Source organism: Trematomus bernacchii, unplaced genomic scaffold (assembly GCF_902827165.1).
Source record: "Trematomus bernacchii unplaced genomic scaffold, fTreBer1.1, whole genome shotgun sequence".
In the NCBI taxonomy this organism is placed as follows: domain Eukaryota; kingdom Metazoa; phylum Chordata; class Actinopteri; order Perciformes; family Nototheniidae; genus Trematomus; species Trematomus bernacchii.
Window position 1 is genome coordinate 17,469,158 of NW_022987720.1, and position 21,037 is coordinate 17,490,194.

A 21,037-nucleotide genomic window follows, 5' to 3' on the forward strand; every position below is an offset into this window, starting at 1 on the left:
TAGGAGAAAAACAGGGTCAGGGTTCGACAGACAGTGTCGGTTTTGGCATGACCACGTACAGGTGCTTGTGTTCTAGAATGTCGAATTAGAATTCTAGGGCAGGGTGAGGAAAGGAGGGGGTGAGATGGATAGGGAGAGGCAAAACAATGACGTGGTAGAGAGGTACAAAATATGATATAGGGAAATAAATACTCCTCTTCCAGATAAAAGATAAAAAGGAAGGTAACTGTGAAGATGAGATAGTGCTCTGAAATGCTTCAGTGCAGTGGAGGATGTGACAGCTTGCTAATCCAAAAGATGCTACAAGCAGCAGGAATTAAGCTCTCTGACCATTTCAGGGGTGACATTTACATCAGTTGACTCATCTATCCCATAAAGAACAAAATAGCAGGCGCAGTATGCATATACAGTGTCCCACAAAGCCACTGAAGCATGCATCCACCCCCATCTCCTCAATCACACATACACACACAGGCGTGAAAGACAGCTCTCCACAGGAACCTATACTTCACCCAGCATGTGAAGTCTGAGTAATACACACTTCCTTTTTTGTACTCAGCATCTGCGGTATTCAACACCTGGAACGAGCGGGCAACAACCTGACCCTGTTCGACTCGCTCTACTTCTGCGTGGTCACCTTCTCCACGGTGGGCTTCGGAGATGTCACCCCCCAGATCTGGCCCTCACAACTCCTGGTGGTCATCATGATCTTCGTGGCGCTCATTGTGCTTCCCATCCAGGTGAGAACAATGGTGATAACCACTAACGCATCACAGGCAGTAGGTTAAAAAGAGTTTGGGAAAATAACACACAAAGCTTTGAAAGGTAGGTTTTTAAAAAGTGATCTAGGAAAGTTGTGATTTGATGAGTTTAGAAGCCCTCATCCAATCTCATATTTATTTCAATTTAACTTTTGGAGCAGCCAGCCGGGCTCTGCTGGGCTTTCCTCCAAGTAATATAGAAGTAGGAACATATTGGTTAAACTGAGCACAGACGTGCCTCTGATGTGTTTTAGTGAATTATTTAAATCATGCCTAAAATGAATGGGATTGCTTTGAAACCAAAAAAAGCTGTTTTGGTATAGTCTGTTTACAGGAAATGTTTATCTGTTTTTTCCTAAGATTCATAATTCTCCTTTTTTCCCCCTTGTACAATTATGTGATGACTCATTGCATCCTACGTAGATTTGCAGCACTATTTTTACTCTGGAAACAGCAAGAGTATCCTCCTTCCTTCCTTGCTTGCTTCCCAAAAGATGTAGAGGTGCTAATGGAACGACTTTCCTCTGTGTGCAGTCAGATGAGGGCAGGAAACCACACTCACATAATACTGAGAAACAATCCACACATGATTTGGTCTACTGACATTCCTCATTTGTTGCAAATTGGATTTCTTTGGTGATGATGACGCTAAACATCTTTGATAGCTTTTCTGTTTTTGAACGTGTCACACAAGCAGTATGTGTAGGGCTGCATCCTACGCAGCATAATGGCTGTTGAACAAACTCACACTGTTTTGTTTTTCCCATCAGCTGCGACCGGGTGTTAGCAAATGTCTTGACAACCAAAACCTTCACAATAACAAAAGACACAAACATGAAGAAACTTTTGTTAACTAGAACAGACTCATAACGACAATCTGTGAATCACCAACATTGATGCCGTGTCATCCATACCTACTCCCTCTCCCCATCTTTCAACCACAAAACACCGTTTGACATTTAGAAACCCCCCCTCCAAGCCCTACCCTGTGTGTGTGTGTGTGTGTGTGTGTGTGTGTGTGTGTGTGTGTGTGTGTGTGTGTGTGTGTGTGTGTGTGTGTGTGTGTGTGTGTGTGTGTGTGTGTGTGTGTGTGTGTGTGTGTGTGTGTGTGTGTGTGTGTGTGTGTGTGTGTGTGTGTGTGTCCGAGTCCTGCCATGACCGTTCTCTTGTCTGCACAGGGGAGCCTCTATTGATTTTTGTGCCCAACACACACCAAAGGAAATGTGCCTCTTGACCTGTAATTGTGTGTAATGTTGAGCCTAGAAAGGATATTGATTTGCAAATAAGATAAATTACTAACCCTTTAGGTAATTTACTTGTCTCTCATCTATATACCCAACTACCTGGCCCTCTCCACACACACATGTGTTTCCCTCAGGCTTACTGGTATTTCTGTAACTTACTTTCCTCTGTTGCTGCTGTCATGTTTCATTCAGCCCCCATCCTTAACCAAATCTCATCTTTCCTTAATTCCCCCAACACTGTCCCTAATTAAACCAAAACACACTCTCTGCAAGGCATTGTTTTCTTTTCCTAAGCCACCTGGCTCCTCCCTGTATTCCAGCAAACCTAATCCAATTTCCATCTGTTGAATGTGATTGATGTCATTCTGAATGTAGTTCGAGCAGCTGGCCTTTCTGTGGATGGAGCGGCAGAAGTCCGGGGGGAACTACAGCCGCTACAGGGCGCAGACGGAGAAACACGTGGTGCTGTGTGTCAGCTGCCTCAAAATCGACCTCCTCATGGACTTCCTCAATGAGTTCTTCGCTCACCCCCGATTACAGGTCTCTCAAAACGGTTTTAAGCCAAAACAAAAAGGGTGTTGGAGGGGTTTTGTGAGTGTTGTCTGTAATCATCTACAGTTCGCTCGACAGCTGAGGTTAAAGGAGATGTTTCATTTAGCGAAAACAAGAATCACAATGCTGTATTATTCATGATGAAGCAGATGTGTGTGTGTTCATGAGGTTGCATTCATGTGTATCCATTAGGAGGTTCAGGTAATGGTTAACGTCTCCCTTTACTTAGAAAATGTGTTTTGCATATTGTTATTTAATTAAGTTGCACATGAATCTGCCGAAGTGGGAGATCTCACATGGGATGTGGTCATTAAAGCATGATTTTGTTACATCACAATTAGTTTGGCAGCCAATCATAGTTCAGTATTAAGTGAGCTGTTGGTTAAACCCCTCTTTGTGTGTTTGTAGGACTACTATGTGGTGATCCTGTGCCCAGCAGAGATGGATGTCCAGGTCAGGAGGGTCCTCCATGTCCCTCTGTGGGCCCAGAGAGTCATCTACCTGCAGGGTTCTGCCCTCAAAGACCAAGACCTGATGAGGGCCAAGTGAGATACTGTGACAAAAACAACAACAATCACGACAAATAATACAAGCACTGAATAACCCCAGAACAGACCTGTTACCTTGAAATAAAAGGCCCCACTTTTAGACGCTTGAGCTTATAATTAATGCCTTAATCGCCTACAGCCTTATAATAATAGCTTTAATTACAGTTGGAGTTCTAATGCTTATTGTTTACCTCCTGGCTTTTTGAAATACAGCAGCAGAACCTTTGTCATAGGGAAAGACTAAGGAACAAAATACATTGTTTAGTTTTTTGACACTCCCTGTTTTCTTGCCTGCTTCCATCTCAACCCTAAATAGCGTGGGCTTGAAAGATCGATTGGATTGTTTGTTATTCTTTTGTCCTGCTTTTTTCTCTTTTGTCCTCTCCCTCAACAACATGACAACTCACCCCTTCCCATGTCTTCTTTCCTCAATGCTTCCCTGATTCTCTCTATTTATCTATGTCTCCCATGGCCACATGCTTTTCTAACTGCCTGCAGGATGGACGACGCTGAAGCCTGCTTTATCCTCAGCAACCGGTTTGAAGTGGACCGCATTGCTGCTGTACGTTTCTCACTGCTTCTCTGTATTGCCATGACTCCCCATATGTAACATTTCCATAGTAGGGCTGCTTGCCTGAGAAAAGCCTTAAAATAACATTTGAAAAAAATAATTACTCATTAAAGCAGCTTTGGTAACAACTGGATTTAGTCCACTGCATTGGATGCTTTCTACCAAAAGATTATTGCAGTGAAAATGACTGAAACAGAGAGTAAAGGAAACACAGGCTTGACATAACTACATAACTATACACACTATGCATGTGAAAAACATCTATAGGTGCAATGTTACACGACACTACTTGCCATGATAGTGAGTTGATCACACGGTTTAATTAACACCCTGGTTTTTACACTGAATAATTTGGCAGCTGAATTGTAATACCTTTGGAGATCCCTTATTTTTGTTTCTTGTACCCACATTAGGTGTCCATTCTTCAGAACCTTGAAAACGTTGTAATTACTGTCAGCATGTGACTATGGTTAACATAGAGAAACATTAGCGTGTTATCCTTGTCCCTTTGAGCATGATAGCATGCTGACATGATCTTTTCAGATAACAGAGTACAGCCTCACAAAATGACACAATGTTCAACAATTATATCCTGGCCAGTGTTACTCAGTTCACTCTTTATGGGCTTGCCACTATTCTTGAACACTTCTTTGTAGAAAGATGTTAGAATAGCATTACTTTGAAATCTGACAATGGCCGTTGAGTTGCTCTGGGAAGTCAGTGTTTTAGGAAGAATCTGATGCTGTTAGTTGTGTGTGTTTACCACTCTTTAACTCTCCATTGCCCTTTTCCTCTTTCTCTCCCAACTTTTCACTCCATCCACCTCAATTCCCATTTTCTCAGGATCATCAGACCATCCTCCGAGCCTGGGCGGTGAAAGACTTCGCTCCCAATTGCCCCTTGTACGTCCAGATCCTCAAGCCGGAGAACAAGTTCCACGTCAAATTTGCAGGTGGGCACAAGAGTGTGAAATCAAACACTGACAGTGACTCCTTTGCTAAAAGTGTGTCCATTCTTGTTTGGATTCAACTACTGTTATTTCAATGCATTATAATGCAGATGCTCAAATGTGTCCCGTCCCAAGACAAGAAAATCCCCTTATTTGGGGAAGTTCTGCTGTTGTGCTAACCTGACAGATGAGCTCTCCCCGTAGGAAATCCTCCTTTGCCTCTGCAGTGCTGTTTTACACACTTGACTGCCAGAGCCAGACTGAGGCTTATGTGTTAAGGGCAGGAATTTTGAAATATTGTGTTTTCTAATGAAATAGTCAATAGTCACCTCCTTGTGGCCCCCAACAGCCTTTCAGTGCTGATGATAAATTCCATACATGACTGTTAAAAGTAACTTCTTTAAGACCACAAAACCTAATGTTTATAATCAACTGACCTTAAGCCTGAAGTCACCACAGTAAACTCAGGGAGCGAGTATGTAAGTAGTCACTCGAACATAACTGTAAGACAGATGCCATATTTTGACACCACTTGGAATACACCCGCTAAGTGTTAGTGTGGGAGGCATTAATGAGCAAGGGAAACACATTTAATTTGATCCACAGGAATGGTTTAATAACAGCTCAACGTTCAATAGGAAAGATCGGGAGAATGCTGCAGCCGGGCAGGAAACCCTGAGGCGTTTGAGTAACCATAAAAAATGGGGTGCGGTGTTAATCGATTGTCTCCCCGGTTTATGTTCTGAATGACAATAGCCTGTTGCCCTCCTGAAGTGGGCTTATTGCAGCAGCAGGCATCGTGTTCAACAACAGCACACTCATACAAAAATTAACAGCTAACTGAATTAATTAGCTTAACCACTGGACCTGTGGTCAAGTTGTAATGGCCAACATCTGCATGTCCGCACTTATCTTCACACACCTTTAACACCAGTCTGTGATAGCGATTCTGAAGAGGGTACTAAAACCTTGTGGATGTATGTGAGTGTGTGCATGTGTGGGTGTGTGTGTGCACAGTATGTCGAGGTCTATAATTGGTTTCTCTCCTGGTCTGGGTTCCGGTATCTGAAGGATAGAGGATGGGATGCTGGGCGGCGTTGAACAGTAAGCAGAGGAGAAGATGGGAAGTGAAGGCATCACAGTGGTTAACAGAAACACACGAGGGATGTTGAAAATTGGATATTGCAGAAAAGACTCCATTTTGTGTGTGACTACTGTGTGTGCGCTTTGTGAGTTAGAGATGTGTGTATAGGTGGCAGACCTAGAGATTGGAACGTGCGTGACAATAATGAACACTGTTGCCTTAAAGATGAAACATTGATGTTTTTGTGTTTTACTCTGCACGCTTAGAGATGCCCATTGGTCTGTATAAGCTGCTTTCTCACAATCTGAAAAGCTTTGTGTGTGAGCTGCATTATGATGTCCTGTTCTGAGCCAAAGGCACATTGGTACTTCAGCAGAAGATCCACAATCAGCAGATTTAATTGTCTCTCACCTGCTAAGATTCAGGCACACAATTTACATGTCATCGGGCTCTCCGGATTCTCCGGCTGGCAGCTGATTGAGTTTTATGCCTCATGTCAGGCTCCGACGTTCTTCAGCAAATACTTCCTAATTAAAGGCACGTCATTTGCTTTTCTGACCCAGCTAAATATTGTTGGTAAACAAGGAAGCAAATAAATTGCAATCAAGGATTACCCAGCAGGGGAAATGGGAGCTCTCTGTGCCCGACATGCTGATTGGCTCTCTAAAAACATGAATCGCTCTATTGGTTTTTCCTTTCGTGGAGGAGGCTGTGCGGCAACAGGTAAATGACAGGAGTGTCATCTGTGTTTGTTCCGTTTGGTTTGGTTTGCTCACAGGCATTTAGTCTTGGATGATGTGATTGAAAGGGGGTTTAAGGCTGACACTAAATCACTGGCTTGTGCTTGTTCTTCTATCTAATCCCCAAAAACTGAGCGCTGGGCCACAACAGTAACATTAAGAAGATCCCATGGGAGTAAACAAGCAGCTGGTACAAGAGGATGATGACACGACTGTCTGCTTGACTCATTTGTTCTAAGTGTCATTTAACATAACATATATGTGATTGTTTGTGCTTTGGTCTTTAAGTGGTACTCTTTAGCCCTATTTACACATTGTACTGTTCACAGTTGGGAATAACCAGGATGTTCTTTCCAAAAAGATGTGTCACTATTAATCAAATTCTGTTTTTCAGTTGTGTTTGAGCTAGTGATGAAATAAGAGGGAATATAACCAGAACAACAATTGTGATAAATAAACGTTCACAAAGTAGAAATGTGCTGCTGTCTCTTGTTTTATATCAGAACACATTTATATGTCTTTCATTTTTGATTGAACAAAACAATCAATTTAGAGGCAACACGCTTGGGAACATGTGATCTTTTCTAACTTTAGATTTGAACCATATCACTCTTTTAAACTATTGCACTCAGCCATGCTGTGGTTCTCCCTCTCCCCTCCCGAACCGATTAAAGGACTGAAGAATCAGCAGACAGTGATGAATCAAATATGTTTTCTAAAATGAGGGAATAGCTGGGAGAGGTTCTTGAGCAAACAGAGCACAGATATTATAAGACCGCTGGCTCCAAGAGTATGCAAGATAAGCTACAGACAGACACATGCACACACAACCCAAATACAAGGTCCCACTAGCCTCGGTTTATGCCTGGTGGAAATAAAACATAATGGATGAGACCTTCTTAGAGCTAAAGATGACATTTAGTTCACTCTATTGAGAAGGGTGGAAGCATAATCTCCAGAGATGTATAACATCCGCTGAAAAACTACAATTTGCAAAGCTAAATATCACCATGGATCAAGAAAACACTCACAAATGCTAGGGATGTCTTTAGTTGTTGGACTCAGAGTTGAAACTATCATGGAGTGTGAGGGTTGTATTTTCCGACCTCTGATACATTTCCCCTTTTGTTTCCTGTGTCTGCAGATCATGTGGTGTGTGAAGAAGAGTTTAAGTACGCCATGCTGGCTTTAAACTGCGTGTGCCCTGGTACATCAACACTCATCACTCTATTGATCCACTCCTCCAGAGGACAGTAAGTTCCCTTGCTTTCTGACTCCCAATCCCTCTTTTTTTGTTAACTTGACAGTAAAATATGCAGTAGATACAGTGAACAGAACTGAGCTGCTTATTGTCTCCTCAATGTCACTCAACTTTGGTGTTTGCTTTCCAGAATGGCTCCCCAAGAGGCCTTCAAGCAGCGTGCCGGAGCCTTTCAAGCCCTCAACAGGTAGGATTCATCTGATCTGTATTCACCCCAATCATCTGTCCACTTCCATAGATTTGCACATTGTCTTTTGTTATTCCATGAGGAGATTTACTTCGTGGAGGTTAATTGTGTTATTAAGAAACATTTTGTTGTATTTTGACTTTTTCTTATAGGTTACAGTTTAATGCTTAAATCCTGCACAACATCACAATGTGATCAGGGGCAAATTGCTCATTACACAAGATTTTACTTTAATTTATTTGTATCATTATGGGGTGATAGCGGAATAAGTGATTATGATGGTACTAGTTTAAAATATTTAATCACCATTTGTATTTCATTGAATATGCGAAGAAATGTTTTAGTAATTTACTTCTTTCATCAAGATATTCAAGGTAAAACCTCGATGAGTAATTGATAAACAAATTATTTTTTTGTATTCCTTTGAGTGCAGTAGATATCTTCAAAATAACAATGACAATCTCTTTGATTGCATCAAAAAATATGAATATTAAAGAAGTTCAATATCAAGTACTCTTGTGTCTGATGAGTTGTACTTTCAAAAGCAATGTATTTCATAAGTATGCTTCTATATCTGGATTTGTTGCCATATGGTTTATTGGCTGTGACAGTGCTACATGATGCTCCCTCCTCCTCTCCAACCTTACACTTACAGTAGTTCCTGTAAACTGCAAAATCGCTATAACACTTGTTTATATAATGTCGTCTTTGTCGCAGGCCACCCACATTCACACTGCCCCCACACCCTTGCTTTATGCTATCACCTCTTTAGCCTCCACATCTAAAGATGTATCCCTAGGAGAAAAATGTGTGAATGTGTACATTTGGGAGCTATTGTTTGGACAGGTTGGCTGTCCTTGTGTGTCCTGATTGAAGTATTGATCAGTAGCTCTGACAGAGATTTAAGATCTTACCTCTGAGACCTCAGACCCCCCTGAGAGTGAAATATATCCTCATGTTGTCCTGGTGCTGAGCTAGACGCTTTGTGTTACAAGTTTTAAAGGTCATTCTTTCCCCACGTGGCCAATCAATCCTACTTTTCTATCTCAGGGAGGGCGGTGCATGTGCAGCAGACCAATGGCACCGAACCTACCGCCGCTGCTCAGCCAATGAGGTGCATCACATCCGTCTAGAGGAAAGTAAATTCTTTGGAGAATACCAGGGCAAGAGTTTCACCTTTGCCTCCTTTCATGCTCACAAAAAGTAAGTTATATTGTGTGAAAAGCCCAAAAAATAAGAACTCAAAACCCCCCCGCACTGTTCAGATCTGACCTTGTCTTTGTGCAGGTATGGAGTATGTTTGATCGGAGTTCGCAGATTGGAAACCACCAACATCTTGCTGAACCCTGGGCCCTGCCACATCATGGGGGCCTCTGACACATGCTTCTACATCAATATCTCCAAAGAGGAGAACTCAGCATTCGTCAGGGGCCACAAGGAGCCATCGTGGGGCGGAACTGGAAGAAATCCCAGGGGGGTGCACCAATCCATCTACCACGGACTCACACGCCTGCCAGTCCACAGTATCATCGCCAGCATGGGTCAGTCTGAAATGCACGCCGCAAAGACTGTGTAACGTTTACACACTGGCCTTCTGTTTGCAGTATGTGTTGGTCAAACACGCAAACCTGTCATCAAACTGTCAGCTGCAGCAGCACATTCACAGCTTTCAGAATTACGCAGTTCTCACACAAGCTATCTTGGTTAAATATATGCACAGCTTTTCTGATGAATTCACATGTATCTGATCATAAGCAACACTTGATATGACACTTGATAAGAACCCCTAAATGGGGCCGCTTGATAGCTAACCTGGCAGAGCTCAAGGCCTAGGATTCACTCAGACCATTTCAGCGTGTCATCTCCTTTTTTCTCCCCATTTTAAATCTGCTTCTATAATAAAGGCACTGGTGGCCAAATAATAATCTAAAAAAAACAACAACCAAATGAACTGAACTGTCAGTATACACACACCACCTGGTGGACAACAGTGACACTGTATAGCTCTCTATTCCTCAATGCTCTCACCACAGTATCCACTATCAGGGACTGTGCAAACACATCATGTATAGTAGAAAAAAAGGGTCCTTGATGTTGGAATTACAATAAAGGTTTGCTTTGGTTGGGAACAAAAGGGTTTGAAAAGGAAGTAAGGTCCTTAAATCCACTCATCTAGCAACATGTTTAAAAGCTCCTAACCAGATGGCTATTTCATGGTGAAATTCTAAAAACAGTATAGCGTCACAAACGCCCTTCTACCTCCTAAGGGTGTTTGTGACACTCTGAGTGGGTTGAGAGCTCCGCTTTATTTGAACAGTTACAAGCACTGTCTATGTTTTTAGAATTTCATATGACAACGCCATCTAATTAAAGGATTTTTTATCTGTTTGCCTGAAGGGAAACTTTCTTATTTTTGTAACTTCGTGTATAGTGTTTGTTCCTTCATTCATCTTTGACCCTTCAGTCATCTGTGTGTGTGTGTGTGTGTGTGTGTGTGTGTGTGTGTGTGTGTGTGTGTGTGTGTGTGTGTGTGTGTGTGTGTGTGTGTGTGTGTGTGTGTGTGTGTGTGTGTGTGTGTGTGTGTGTGTGTGTGTGTGTGTGTGTGTGTGTTACAGGCACAGTGGCCATCGACCTGCAGGACTCCAGTGACAGCAGCCCAGAGAGCCAGGAGCCTGGGGGCACCGTGCTGGGAAGCGGGAGAGGAAGCAGAAGCAGGGCAGAGATGGGTGGTGCTAACACTTTGGCCCTGCCTGCCATGGGAGAGTCAGCGGAGGAAAGGCGGCACAGCATCGCCCCCGTCCTGGAGCTGGTGGACGGTGTCAACAACCCCACCTTCGACCTGCTCGGAGACCAGTCAGAGGACGAGGGAGGGGAAGAGGGCAAGGAGGACAGTGACAGAGACGAGAGCGCCCACTGGTGGGGTCGACACTGCGAGTAAGTCAGGAAGATGCTGTTTGTATTTACATCAGGGAAGTGTAAACTAGTTTGGAGGTAACTGTGGGCTTGTGCTACAGGTGGGTGAAGGGATATCCCCTAAACTCTCCGTACATCGGCAGCTCGCCTGCGTTGTGCCACCTTCTTCAGGAAAAGATGCCTTTCTGCTGCCTGCGCATGGACAAGGTAAGATAAAGACCATAGACTGTATGCATTACATTAATGCACACAGTGTACAACAATATCTGTTTTATTTTTTTTATTTTTTATTCAATATTTTATTCCTTTTTATTCCATTCCATTGCAAAGTAAATAGTGTTATATTTTACTATATTTTGTATTATTTTTAATATTTTTCTAGTTCTCTAACTGTGTTTTTAATTCTTGTTTTACTTTTATGTATGCACCACGACATCAAGTCAAATTCCTCGTACGTGGTAATAAACCTGTTTCTGATTCTGATTCTGATGATAAGATAAGAAGTACTTTGTTGATCCCAATTTGGGAAATGTTTGCGTTGCAGCGGCATAAAAAGACAAGGCATTGTACATTAAAAGACTAGAAATAAACAATCCAAAATGTAAACATCTCAAATAGAAGTAAAATAGCATTAAAAAAGTTAAAAATATACATGTGGAAATACAAATGTACAGTAACAAAATATAAAGCAGGATATTATATATACATTAATTGTGCAAGGAATGGATTATTAAATATTATATTGAATATAAATGTAAAATGTACAGTGGGAGTTTAAGTCCAGTTATCCAGAGAAGCCATGGAGCAGAGGGTTCTCTGCCGGCCAGAGGTGATTTGTTATACAGTTTTATTGCAGTCGGCAGGAATTGTTCCCTGTAAAGTGCGGGATTTACATGGCTTGCTATCTTCTTTCTATCTAAATTCACACTGCTGTTATCCCCCACTACTCTGCTCCTCTCCTAGGCTTGCCACCACACCCTTTTTGAGGATGCCCGCTGCTATGGCTTCAAAAACAAATTGATCATTGTGTCTGCGGAGAGTGCAGGAAACGGACTGTACAACTTCATTGTGCCTCTACGGGCCTACTATCGACCCAGGAAGGAGCTCAACCCCATTGTGCTGCTGCTGGAGAGCATGTGAGATCACATTTACGTTATTACATTACATTTCATTTAGCTGACGCTTTTAACCAAAGCGACTTACAATTACCGAGACATTCTCCCTGGAGTAACTAAGGACTAGTGGTGGTGTTCCAGGCGGGATTTGAACTCACACCTTCTGATCTCCAGCCCACCTCACTATCCATTAGACCACCACTACCCCCATTAATTGCTATGTTGTTCCACAGCTTCAAACTAAATGTGTTCCATGAACGAGTTACCCAAAACTGTTACAGCTACAAATGTAGGTTGTGCAGGATAGAAAAAGAAAAGTTCCTGCTTACATAGCCAGTTCAGGAGAAACACTGAGCTATTTAGGTTAAACATGATTTGTGAAATGCTGAATGCTTCAGGACAATGCACTCCGCAAACCTGGGTCTTGTATTGTGGCTGGTACACAAACACAGTCAGCCAAATGAGAGTGGAATCCAATAAAAAGGCAATAAAATGCTGAGTCACTCCAGTCTACTGCTGTTATTTTCAGCTCTCTCTGCAGGCTGTGTTGTATTTCTCAGTCTGAGTGACGGGGGTCTGTCTCTGAGGGGACGTTCGCTCTTCATCATGCCACGTACAAATCTCTAGGAATCTCGTGTCTATTTGTTTTCTGATTGCTACAGACCTGAAGCAGACTTCCTGGAGGCAATCTGTTGGTTCCCCATGGTGTTCTACACAGTGGGCTCCATCGACAAGTGAGACAAAGCAACACGCTGATCTATTTCCTTAATCTTTATTCATGTAAGTGCTTTTCACCTCTCAAATGCCTTTCCTGTACTCTTTAATTGTCTCTCCACAGTCTGGACAGTTTGCTGCGATGCGGAGTCACTTTTGCTGACACGATGGTAGTGGTAGACAAGGAGAGCTCAATGATTGCAGAGGAGGATTACATGGCTGATGCAAAGACCATTGTGAATGTCCAGACACTGTTCAGGTCTGCTTTGTTTGCTTTACAATCTAACATTCTGTGTTATAGTGATTGTGTGTTTTTTTTAAATCCATTTTGTCTCTCTGTCTGTGCTTTTACCTTCCAGACTGTTCCCAGCTCTTAGTATCATCACAGAGCTAACCCACCCAGCCAACATGCGATTTATGCAGTTCAAAGTCAAAGACCACTACTCTCTGGCCCTGTCCAAACTGGAAAAGGTAAAAGCTTAATACTTTCGAAAGCACTATTATTCATTTACCTCGACCCAGACTTCAGAGGTCATAATGAAACACCAATGAGAGAAAAAGCAGAATAGTGTATTGCAGTATACATTTGTTACTGATTATAGCCTTTTTAATTTCTAATTGTTGTTAATGTTGCTCTCTGTGTGGCAGCTAATGAATTTCCCACCAAGCATCAATATCATTTATCAAAGAATGAGTAAATGTGTCCTTGCAGGACATCAAGTATTAAAATGGATTTCACTCCGGGATCATTATAAATAGATGTTTTTAGATTTCTAGCAGTGTTGCCCTACAGCGTAAAGGATATCCGGTGAATTATAGCTTTTTCTTCTTGCTGTTTGAACAGTGCATGCTTGTTTAAGTTTTCCTTGGGATTTTCCCTCTTTAAAAAAATGCTAGTAAGTTACTTCTAACAAGATACATGTTTTATAAGTCTCACAAGAAATGCTTACAAACTGTCAGATTTTAAGTAACTTCAACCATGACTAGTGTAATCGGGTGAACATCTTTTGTGTGTGTGTGTGTGTGTGTGTGTGTGTGTGTGTGTGTGTGTGTGTGTGTGTGTGTGTGTGTGTGTGTGTGTGTGTGTGTGTGTGTGTGTGTGTGTGTGTGTGTGTGTGTGTGTGTGTGTGTGTGTGTGTGTGTGTGTGTGTGTGTGTGTGTGTGTGTATGATTAATCTGTAGAAGGAAAGGGAGAAGGGCTCCAACCTGGTGTTTATGTTCCGCCTGCCCTTCTCTGCAGGGAAGGTATTCAGTGTCAGCATGCTGGACACTCTCCTTTACCAGGTATCTCAAACAGAAAATCCCTAACTCTGACTAAAAAACGAAATGTGTGAGCATGCCAAATCTGATCTATTTCTACTGACTTGTGTGGCATGTTCTCCTGCTGCAAGTCATTTGTGAAGGACTACATGATCTCCATCACCAGGCTGCTGCTGGGTTTGGACTCCATGCCTGGCTCAGGTTTCCTTTGTGCTGTAAGTACCGGCACACAAATGCCTTGGATTCTGTTTGTTTGGTTTGTGAAGTGTCTCTGAGGCAGAATATTGTCTTGTTTGTTTTTTTAGATGAAAATCACAGAGGACGACCTGTGGATCCGCACCTACGGCAGGCTCTACCAGAAACTGTGCTCCTCCACTGGAGACATTCCCATCGGCATCTACCGCACAGAGGCACACAAGCTTCCAGTCTCTGAAGTAAGGGGCTGCTATTACTAGTTGTGTGGCCACTGCAAGTCACTGGACTGGCAGAAAAATTAAGCAAGACACTTAAAATAACAAGCTTTAGTTGGAGTGCAAAACAAAACATTAATGATTTTGGTACAATATTTAACCCTGCCAGAAGCTAGGCTTAAAGTCACAAGGTCACAACTTTTGCCACGCGGAACGTAATCATTAAAAAAGTAAGCATGGCAGATGTGTTGATAAGATGCAAAAAAAGTAATGCTTTGATTGGTTAGCTGCCATCTCTGTTGTGATTGGTCAACTGATTATGGACAATGTGTTGGAGCGCTAGCCAATAGAAGCGTAAGTGCAACATAGTGATGTCACTATATTACAGAAATAAACAAAGGACTACATTCGAGGCATTTGAGGCAGTGGGGGGAGAACTTTGGGATTTGAGCCTTTGAAGACCATTAACTTGCACATCCATACACCACACTACACGAAAGGGAAAACCCCCAAAAGCATAATAGGGCTTTAAGAAATTACATTTATCTTTATTTTTTGAGAAAGGAAATGAAAGGTCTGGTTGTGTGTGATGTTGCTATGTAGTTATCGTTGTGTGTCCCAGTCCCAGGTATCCATCACAGTGGAGGACTATGAAGATACGAGGGAACCCAGAGAGCCCCTGCTGTCCCGGACCAGCGCTCACCGTAACTCCACCTCCTCGGAGCCCGTCTCCACCTCCTCCCACTCCTCAGACCACCCTCTGCTCAGGAGGAAAAGCATGCAGTGGGCCCGGCGGCTGAGCAGAAAGGGGGGGCGGGGCTCCAGTGGGGCCAAGGGGGGTCCGGGCAGCGCGGCAGAGAGGATCAACCAGCAGAGACTGACCCTGTTCAGACGCTCCGAGAGGCAGGAGCTCAACGCCCTGGTGAAGACGAGGATGAAACACCTGGGCCTTTCTCCAACCGGATACAGTAAGACAATATTTGTGTATTAAAGTTTCCTGCTCCTGATCTCAAGTCCACCAGTATTGTACTTAAGCACAATTTTGAGGGACTGGTATTTTACCGTAATATTGTTCAGTGGTTGTACTTGAGTATTTCAGAATCAGAATCAGAATCAAGTTTATTGCCAGGTACGTTTACACATACAAGGAATTTGCTTGATATCTGGTGGTGCGAACATAAACAATCTGAAAAAATAAGTTGCAAAGTAGGTAAAAAAAAAGAAATATATAAGGATAATAAAGAAAAAGTATTTTTAAGAAATAATTTTGCAACAATACAAATAACCTTAACAGCTAAAAAACTAAAAACTAAAACACAGGAAAAATAGTATTGAAGGCAAACTACAGTGTATTATATCTTAAGGTGGAGGGCTGTGCACAATTGTGACAGTCAGAGAGTTAAGCATTTACATTACATTACATTACATTACATTACATTTCATTACATTACATTTCATTTAGCTGACGCTTTTATCCAAAGCGACTTACAATTACCAATTACAGGGACATTCTCCCTGGAGTAACTAAGGACTAAGTGCCTGACTTGTGAGCATGCTCCCTTATATTACTACATTTCAGAACAAAACTGAAAAATGTAATATTTTTGACATTGTTGTATTTGTGCTTTTACTTAAGGAAATTACCTACTTCCTCCATCTCTGATAATGCTGCTGCATTTGTCAATTTTTACCTAAATGTGTCTTCCTGTGTTTTGAATACCAGTAACAAAAGAGTCACGGATGTGTGCACAGCTTGCTGTTTACCCTGTTCCTATTTTATTTCCTACATCACTCACCTCTATTTTGTCCTGTGTCAGATGGAATGACAGACCAGGGGAACAGACATTCCTACATCCTCATCAACCCTTCTCCAGACACCAGACTGGAGCTCCACGACGTTGTGTAAGTACACAAATGTAATTGAAAGTGCTGTAAAATGAACACAGAAGGAGAAGTGTGACAGGATTCAATTGTCTGTGCCCCACCTGCAGATACCTGATCAGACCAGACCCGCTCTCACTCGTACCCAATCAGGGTAGTAGCAGGAAGTGCAGCGCAGGGATCTCGGAGAGCGACAGGTTCGATACGCAGGACAGCACCCATCTGTGAGGGACACAAACAAACAAATAATGTGTCGAACACTGCCAGAGAGAGGAGACACAACAACACAGTTTACAGAGAATCAAGAGATGGTGAGATGGAGAGGGAATGGAGAAGCCCTCATATTTTCCGCCTCGGTGGACTGATAGGTGCCAGTCTTGCATGGACCTTTTCTATAATGATTGGAATGTTTTATTTATGCACCTTTCTATTTTGAATGTGGAAAGCTGCGGACACAGAAGTGCATTTAATGAAAAACTGTATGTATTTATATCTGTTTATGTGCATGTAATGTACTGCATCATGTATGTGCAGTGTGTCTGTGTACTGTATGTATGTGCCAGTGTGTGAATGAATGTGTATGTGTGCTTATGGATCAAGAGCAAGACACTGCCAATGTGAGAGGTACTGCTGCCAAATGGAAGTCAAGGGATGTATTTTTGTGTCCTTCTGTGTCGTAGGTGTGTTTTGTCAGACTTAATGCTGTTTGGCCGTATTTGAAAGTGACACTACAATGCACACAACCCCTTTTTATTTTGTGGTCTTCATAAAGCCTTTTTGCAACGTTTTTCCTGTCGCTTTCACAGTCAAAGGCACACCTATGTTTTACACTCACCAGCAGCGGAGCAATCCAAAGAGCACCAGTCTCTGACTTAAGTAGATAGTCAGCATGCGTCGTCAGTGCAGGGCATTCAGACACATCGCTGTCCTCAGTATGTTTTCACTTCAGTTATATGAGTTCTCTTGAAACATACTTTTTCCTATGTTTTTTGTTTACCTGTTGTTTCTCAAAGTCCCACCCTCCCTGCTTCTGTGAGTCAGCGTTAGCCGCCCTACCAACAGCTTGCTTTTCTTGACATGCATGTTAGAGAGGCAGGAGATGGATAGAAACACAGGTACAAATAGGCTACCATAACATAATGCCATTAAGTACAATAGCCCTGCAATAAATACCTCTTTGTGAAGCTTATAATGTCCCTTTTTGGGGGGGATGGTGGCAAAGGTGTTGATTAAGTTCTATGTTTTAAAGCCAATTTATAAGCTTTACAATTCAATAGTTGCTGTATTTATTGTATAATAAATGTCCATGTTATTTATTTTCTAATTAGAATTGAAATCAATGAAATAATTGTTTTTTTTTCAGACTTAATTTCCTTTTTCTGAAAACAAGTAAAAAAATATGCCATTCGAGTGATATCAATCTGCTTTTTATATACCTTAAATCAGATGTTTTAAAGAACCTGTGATTCATCTGTTAAATCAAACTACATCATTTGTTAGAATGGACATTTAAGTCATTTGTTTACCAAGGTATGTTACTTTTTTGTCAGAAATTCAGATTGTACCGTTTCACAGAGAAACGGTGCAGCCATGTGGTGGGCATGCTAACCTGCTAACCTGCCAACTTCACTGCTGTAGCTTTAGTGCCATTATAACAGATGAAAATATGTATAAATTAAAGTCAGTCATTATAGCTTGCCATTGCTTTATTGCAGTTCGGGTGTCAATTTGTGCCACTTCAACCTGAATTTGCACAATTTCACTCATTATTTCATAATTGCATAATTTTTTGTTTTCAATGAATCAGTTGACTGACCTGACACAGTATGTCTTTTGTCTGGTTCATAAAGCTCACGTTTCTGAGCTATTTTTGCTCTGTTATATCAACACTGTGAATGACTCACCGCAAATGGCTCCATTTCCTTTATTGTAATGTCCCCGGCCAGGCTAACCAAAGACCACACAATACTTCAACACAAGACTAGATAAGGCTTTATTGACCCCCTGAGGGGAATTTCCGTTGATGCTGCTGCACAAAAATAGAAATACATACAGATAAATAGATTAAGTCAAACATAAATAAGAAGATTATAGAACCAAATGAAGTTAAATTGGTTTATTATCAGTACAAAAGATAGGCTGCTGTCTCCACTGCTGTCTGCCGTCTGATGACCGTGCACAAATGAGCGCCTGATGCTCTACATTTTGCATCATAGTGGAATGAGCCGCCAGCTGAATGTGCTGCCACAGCTCGACGTAGAGCGGGTCAAATGAGTTCTCTAGGGTGGCTTGGATCAGTCATGGCCGCCCACTCCTGAACCCATGAAACAGTGTCAGTGTGCAGCTGCATTGCCAGAAGCTTCTCCCCTGCAGGAGGGACAGCTGGATGAAAGCGCTGGAGAAGTCGAAGAAGGAGATTCTCACATTGCTTTTCCAGAGGCGTTGTGGGTCAGGATGGTAACGCTGGCCCTGGTAAGCACGTGATATCACATTCCTCATTTTAATCCATGTTTCTTCAGTTGTGTTATATCAATCACTTTAACTATCTAACACAGGGGGTCCAAACTTTTTTCACTGAGGGCCACACACAGAAATATATACGAAAGGCTGGGCCACTCACTTGAGGTGAGGTATATTGCCTCATATGTTAAGTTAAGTTATAGGTTAGCAAAATCAATCAAATGTAGGTAAATTATGCTCCAAACTTGATTATACTTTAAGAAAAAAAACAGCCTACATCCCAGCTCTCCATAGGGTTTCATTTATTTTCTTACAAAAGTGTTAGCAGCTCGTTCCTTAAAACAGACGCCTCAGATTGATTATAATAAGGGGACATTCTTTTTAAAAGCTTGTTATGCAAATGCATTTTTTTTATCAACTAAGAGTGGTTAGAACATTTAAATGTAATTGACTGAATGTCTACATATATATTTAGGACGTATAATACAAGAAGAACACAAGTTTCAGGTGTGGGCCATATTCCAATTCGATTATACGTTTTGAATTCGCTGAGGGCCAATTCAAAATGGACAATGTTGTGGAAACTTTCACTCGTCAACGATCCGGAGATGTAATAGTAATAATAATAATAATAATAAAGATGGTCTTCAGCAATCAAACAGAGTTGTCTTTGTGGTCTTTATTCAAGCTTGAAGGTACAGGTTACACAGAGTACAGAGCAGTCTGCATAAGTTGCACACAGAGCGAACTGTGTGTGTGTGGAACAGGAACTGTACAACTTATGTGATAGTGACAGGAAACATCTGGGTGCGATGGTGTCTGACACCTAAGCATAACAAAAGGTAGCCTACTGAGTACAGTCATCATATAAGCGTTGTATTTGGTTTTACCAGGTAACATAAGAAATTGCCACTACAACAACGGGCCACATTTTGCCCCCAGGCCATAGTTTGGACACCCCTGATCTAACATGACTCTCTCTGTACACTGTTGGGTGTTGGGAGTGCTCACTTTGTTTTTATATATATCTATGCTCATACACACTCACACATGCTCACTCACACATGCTCCACGGCAGCAGGGGGCGCTACTGAGTCCATTGGGAAGGCGGGAGGTTGAGCAGAGCATGGAACAGCCCTTGCCAGCCTGATGACAGCGGTGTTTCTAGCGATCCAGCGATCTGAATTTAGCGATCACTATAATATATATCTTTTAAATATGATTATTTCTCTGCTCCTAGTCATAGACTGTATATATAAACCTTGTTTTCAGAAAAAGGAAATTAAGTCTGAAAAAAAACAATTATTTCATTGATTTCAATTCTAATTAGAAAATAAATAACATGGACATTTATTATACAATAAATACAGCAACTATTGAATTGTAAAGCTTATAAATTGGCTTTAAAACATAGAACTTAATCAACACCGTTGCCACCATCCTCCCCAAAAAGGGACATTATAAGCTTCACAAAGAGGTATTTATGGCTCCTAGTTCATTCCTCTCAGATTCTTCCATCAGTCCCAGTCATTGCATGTCTGTCAATAGAGCTTGGAAAAATGTGTCCAATTCACCTTGTAATTACACAATCAAACAATCTATAATTTAGCTCTGACCTTCACAAAAACATTTTGTTGAATTGGACACATTTTTCCAAGCTCTATTGACAGACATGCAATGACTGGGACTGATGGAAGAATCTGAGAGGAATGAACTAGGAGCCATAAATACCTCTTTGTGAAGCTTATAATGTCCCTTTTTGGGGAGGATGGTGGCAACGGTGTTGATTAAGTTCTATGTTTTAAAGCCAATTTATAAGCTTTACAATTCAATAGTTGCTGTATTTATTGTATAATAAATGTCCATGTTATTTATTTTCTAATTAGAATTGAAATCAATGAAATAATTGTTTTTTTTCAGACTTAATTTCCTTTTTCTGAAAACAAGGTTTATATATACAGTCTATGACTAGGAGCAGAGAAATAATCATATTTAAAAGATATATATTATAGTGATCGCTAAATTCAGATCGCTGGATCGCTAGAAACACCGCTGTCATCAGGCTGGCAAGGGCTGTTCCATGCTCTGCTCAACCTCCCGCCTTCCCAATGGACTCAGTAGCGCCCCCTGCTGCCGTGGAGCATGTGTGAGTGAGCATGTGTGAGTGTGTATGAGCACAACCACGGCGGAATATTACTGCCAAAAGTCACGTGACGCACTCACGTGACTTTTGGCAGTAATATTCCGCCGTGAGAAGAAAAAGTTTTGTACTTGTAGAAAAAAGTGTTGTAGTTGTAAAAACAAGTTTTGTACTTGTAAAAACAAGTTTTGTACTTGTAAAAAAAATGTGTGTACTTGTAAAACCTATGCTGAATTTGTCTCTGAAA

At 41.7% G+C, this 21,037-nt stretch overlaps 1 protein-coding gene across 2 annotated transcripts in view; it reads left to right on the plus strand.

The window, feature by feature from the left end:
- The window catches only part of LOC117493391 (potassium channel subfamily T member 2), a 33,004-nt gene extending 15,131 nt beyond the window's left edge, over positions 1-17,873 (plus strand). The window contains exons 10-30 of one of the 2 annotated variants that reach the window (XM_034143921.1): positions 560-740; positions 2,381-2,545; positions 2,966-3,102; positions 3,604-3,667; positions 4,520-4,628; positions 7,594-7,702; positions 7,841-7,897; positions 8,948-9,100; positions 9,185-9,438; positions 10,513-10,831; positions 10,912-11,017; positions 11,774-11,946; positions 12,588-12,659; positions 12,764-12,898; positions 12,999-13,110; positions 13,822-13,923; positions 14,031-14,114; positions 14,205-14,333; positions 14,932-15,277; positions 16,127-16,211; positions 16,301-17,873. In XM_034143921.1, the coding sequence (XP_033999812.1) occupies positions 560-740; positions 2,381-2,545; positions 2,966-3,102; positions 3,604-3,667; positions 4,520-4,628; positions 7,594-7,702; positions 7,841-7,897; positions 8,948-9,100; positions 9,185-9,438; positions 10,513-10,831; positions 10,912-11,017; positions 11,774-11,946; positions 12,588-12,659; positions 12,764-12,898; positions 12,999-13,110; positions 13,822-13,923; positions 14,031-14,114; positions 14,205-14,333; positions 14,932-15,277; positions 16,127-16,211; positions 16,301-16,418 (3,010 nt within the window). In that variant the 3' untranslated portion in view covers positions 16,419-17,873. The remainder of the gene's footprint in view (positions 1-559; positions 741-2,380; positions 2,546-2,965; positions 3,103-3,603; positions 3,668-4,519; positions 4,629-7,593; positions 7,703-7,840; positions 7,898-8,947; positions 9,101-9,184; positions 9,439-10,512; positions 10,832-10,911; positions 11,018-11,773; positions 11,947-12,587; positions 12,660-12,763; positions 12,899-12,998; positions 13,111-13,821; positions 13,924-14,030; positions 14,115-14,204; positions 14,334-14,931; positions 15,278-16,126; positions 16,212-16,300) is intronic. The other variant, XM_034143922.1, reaches the window with a different exon arrangement.
- The last annotated feature ends 3,164 nt before the right edge of the window (positions 17,874-21,037 follow it).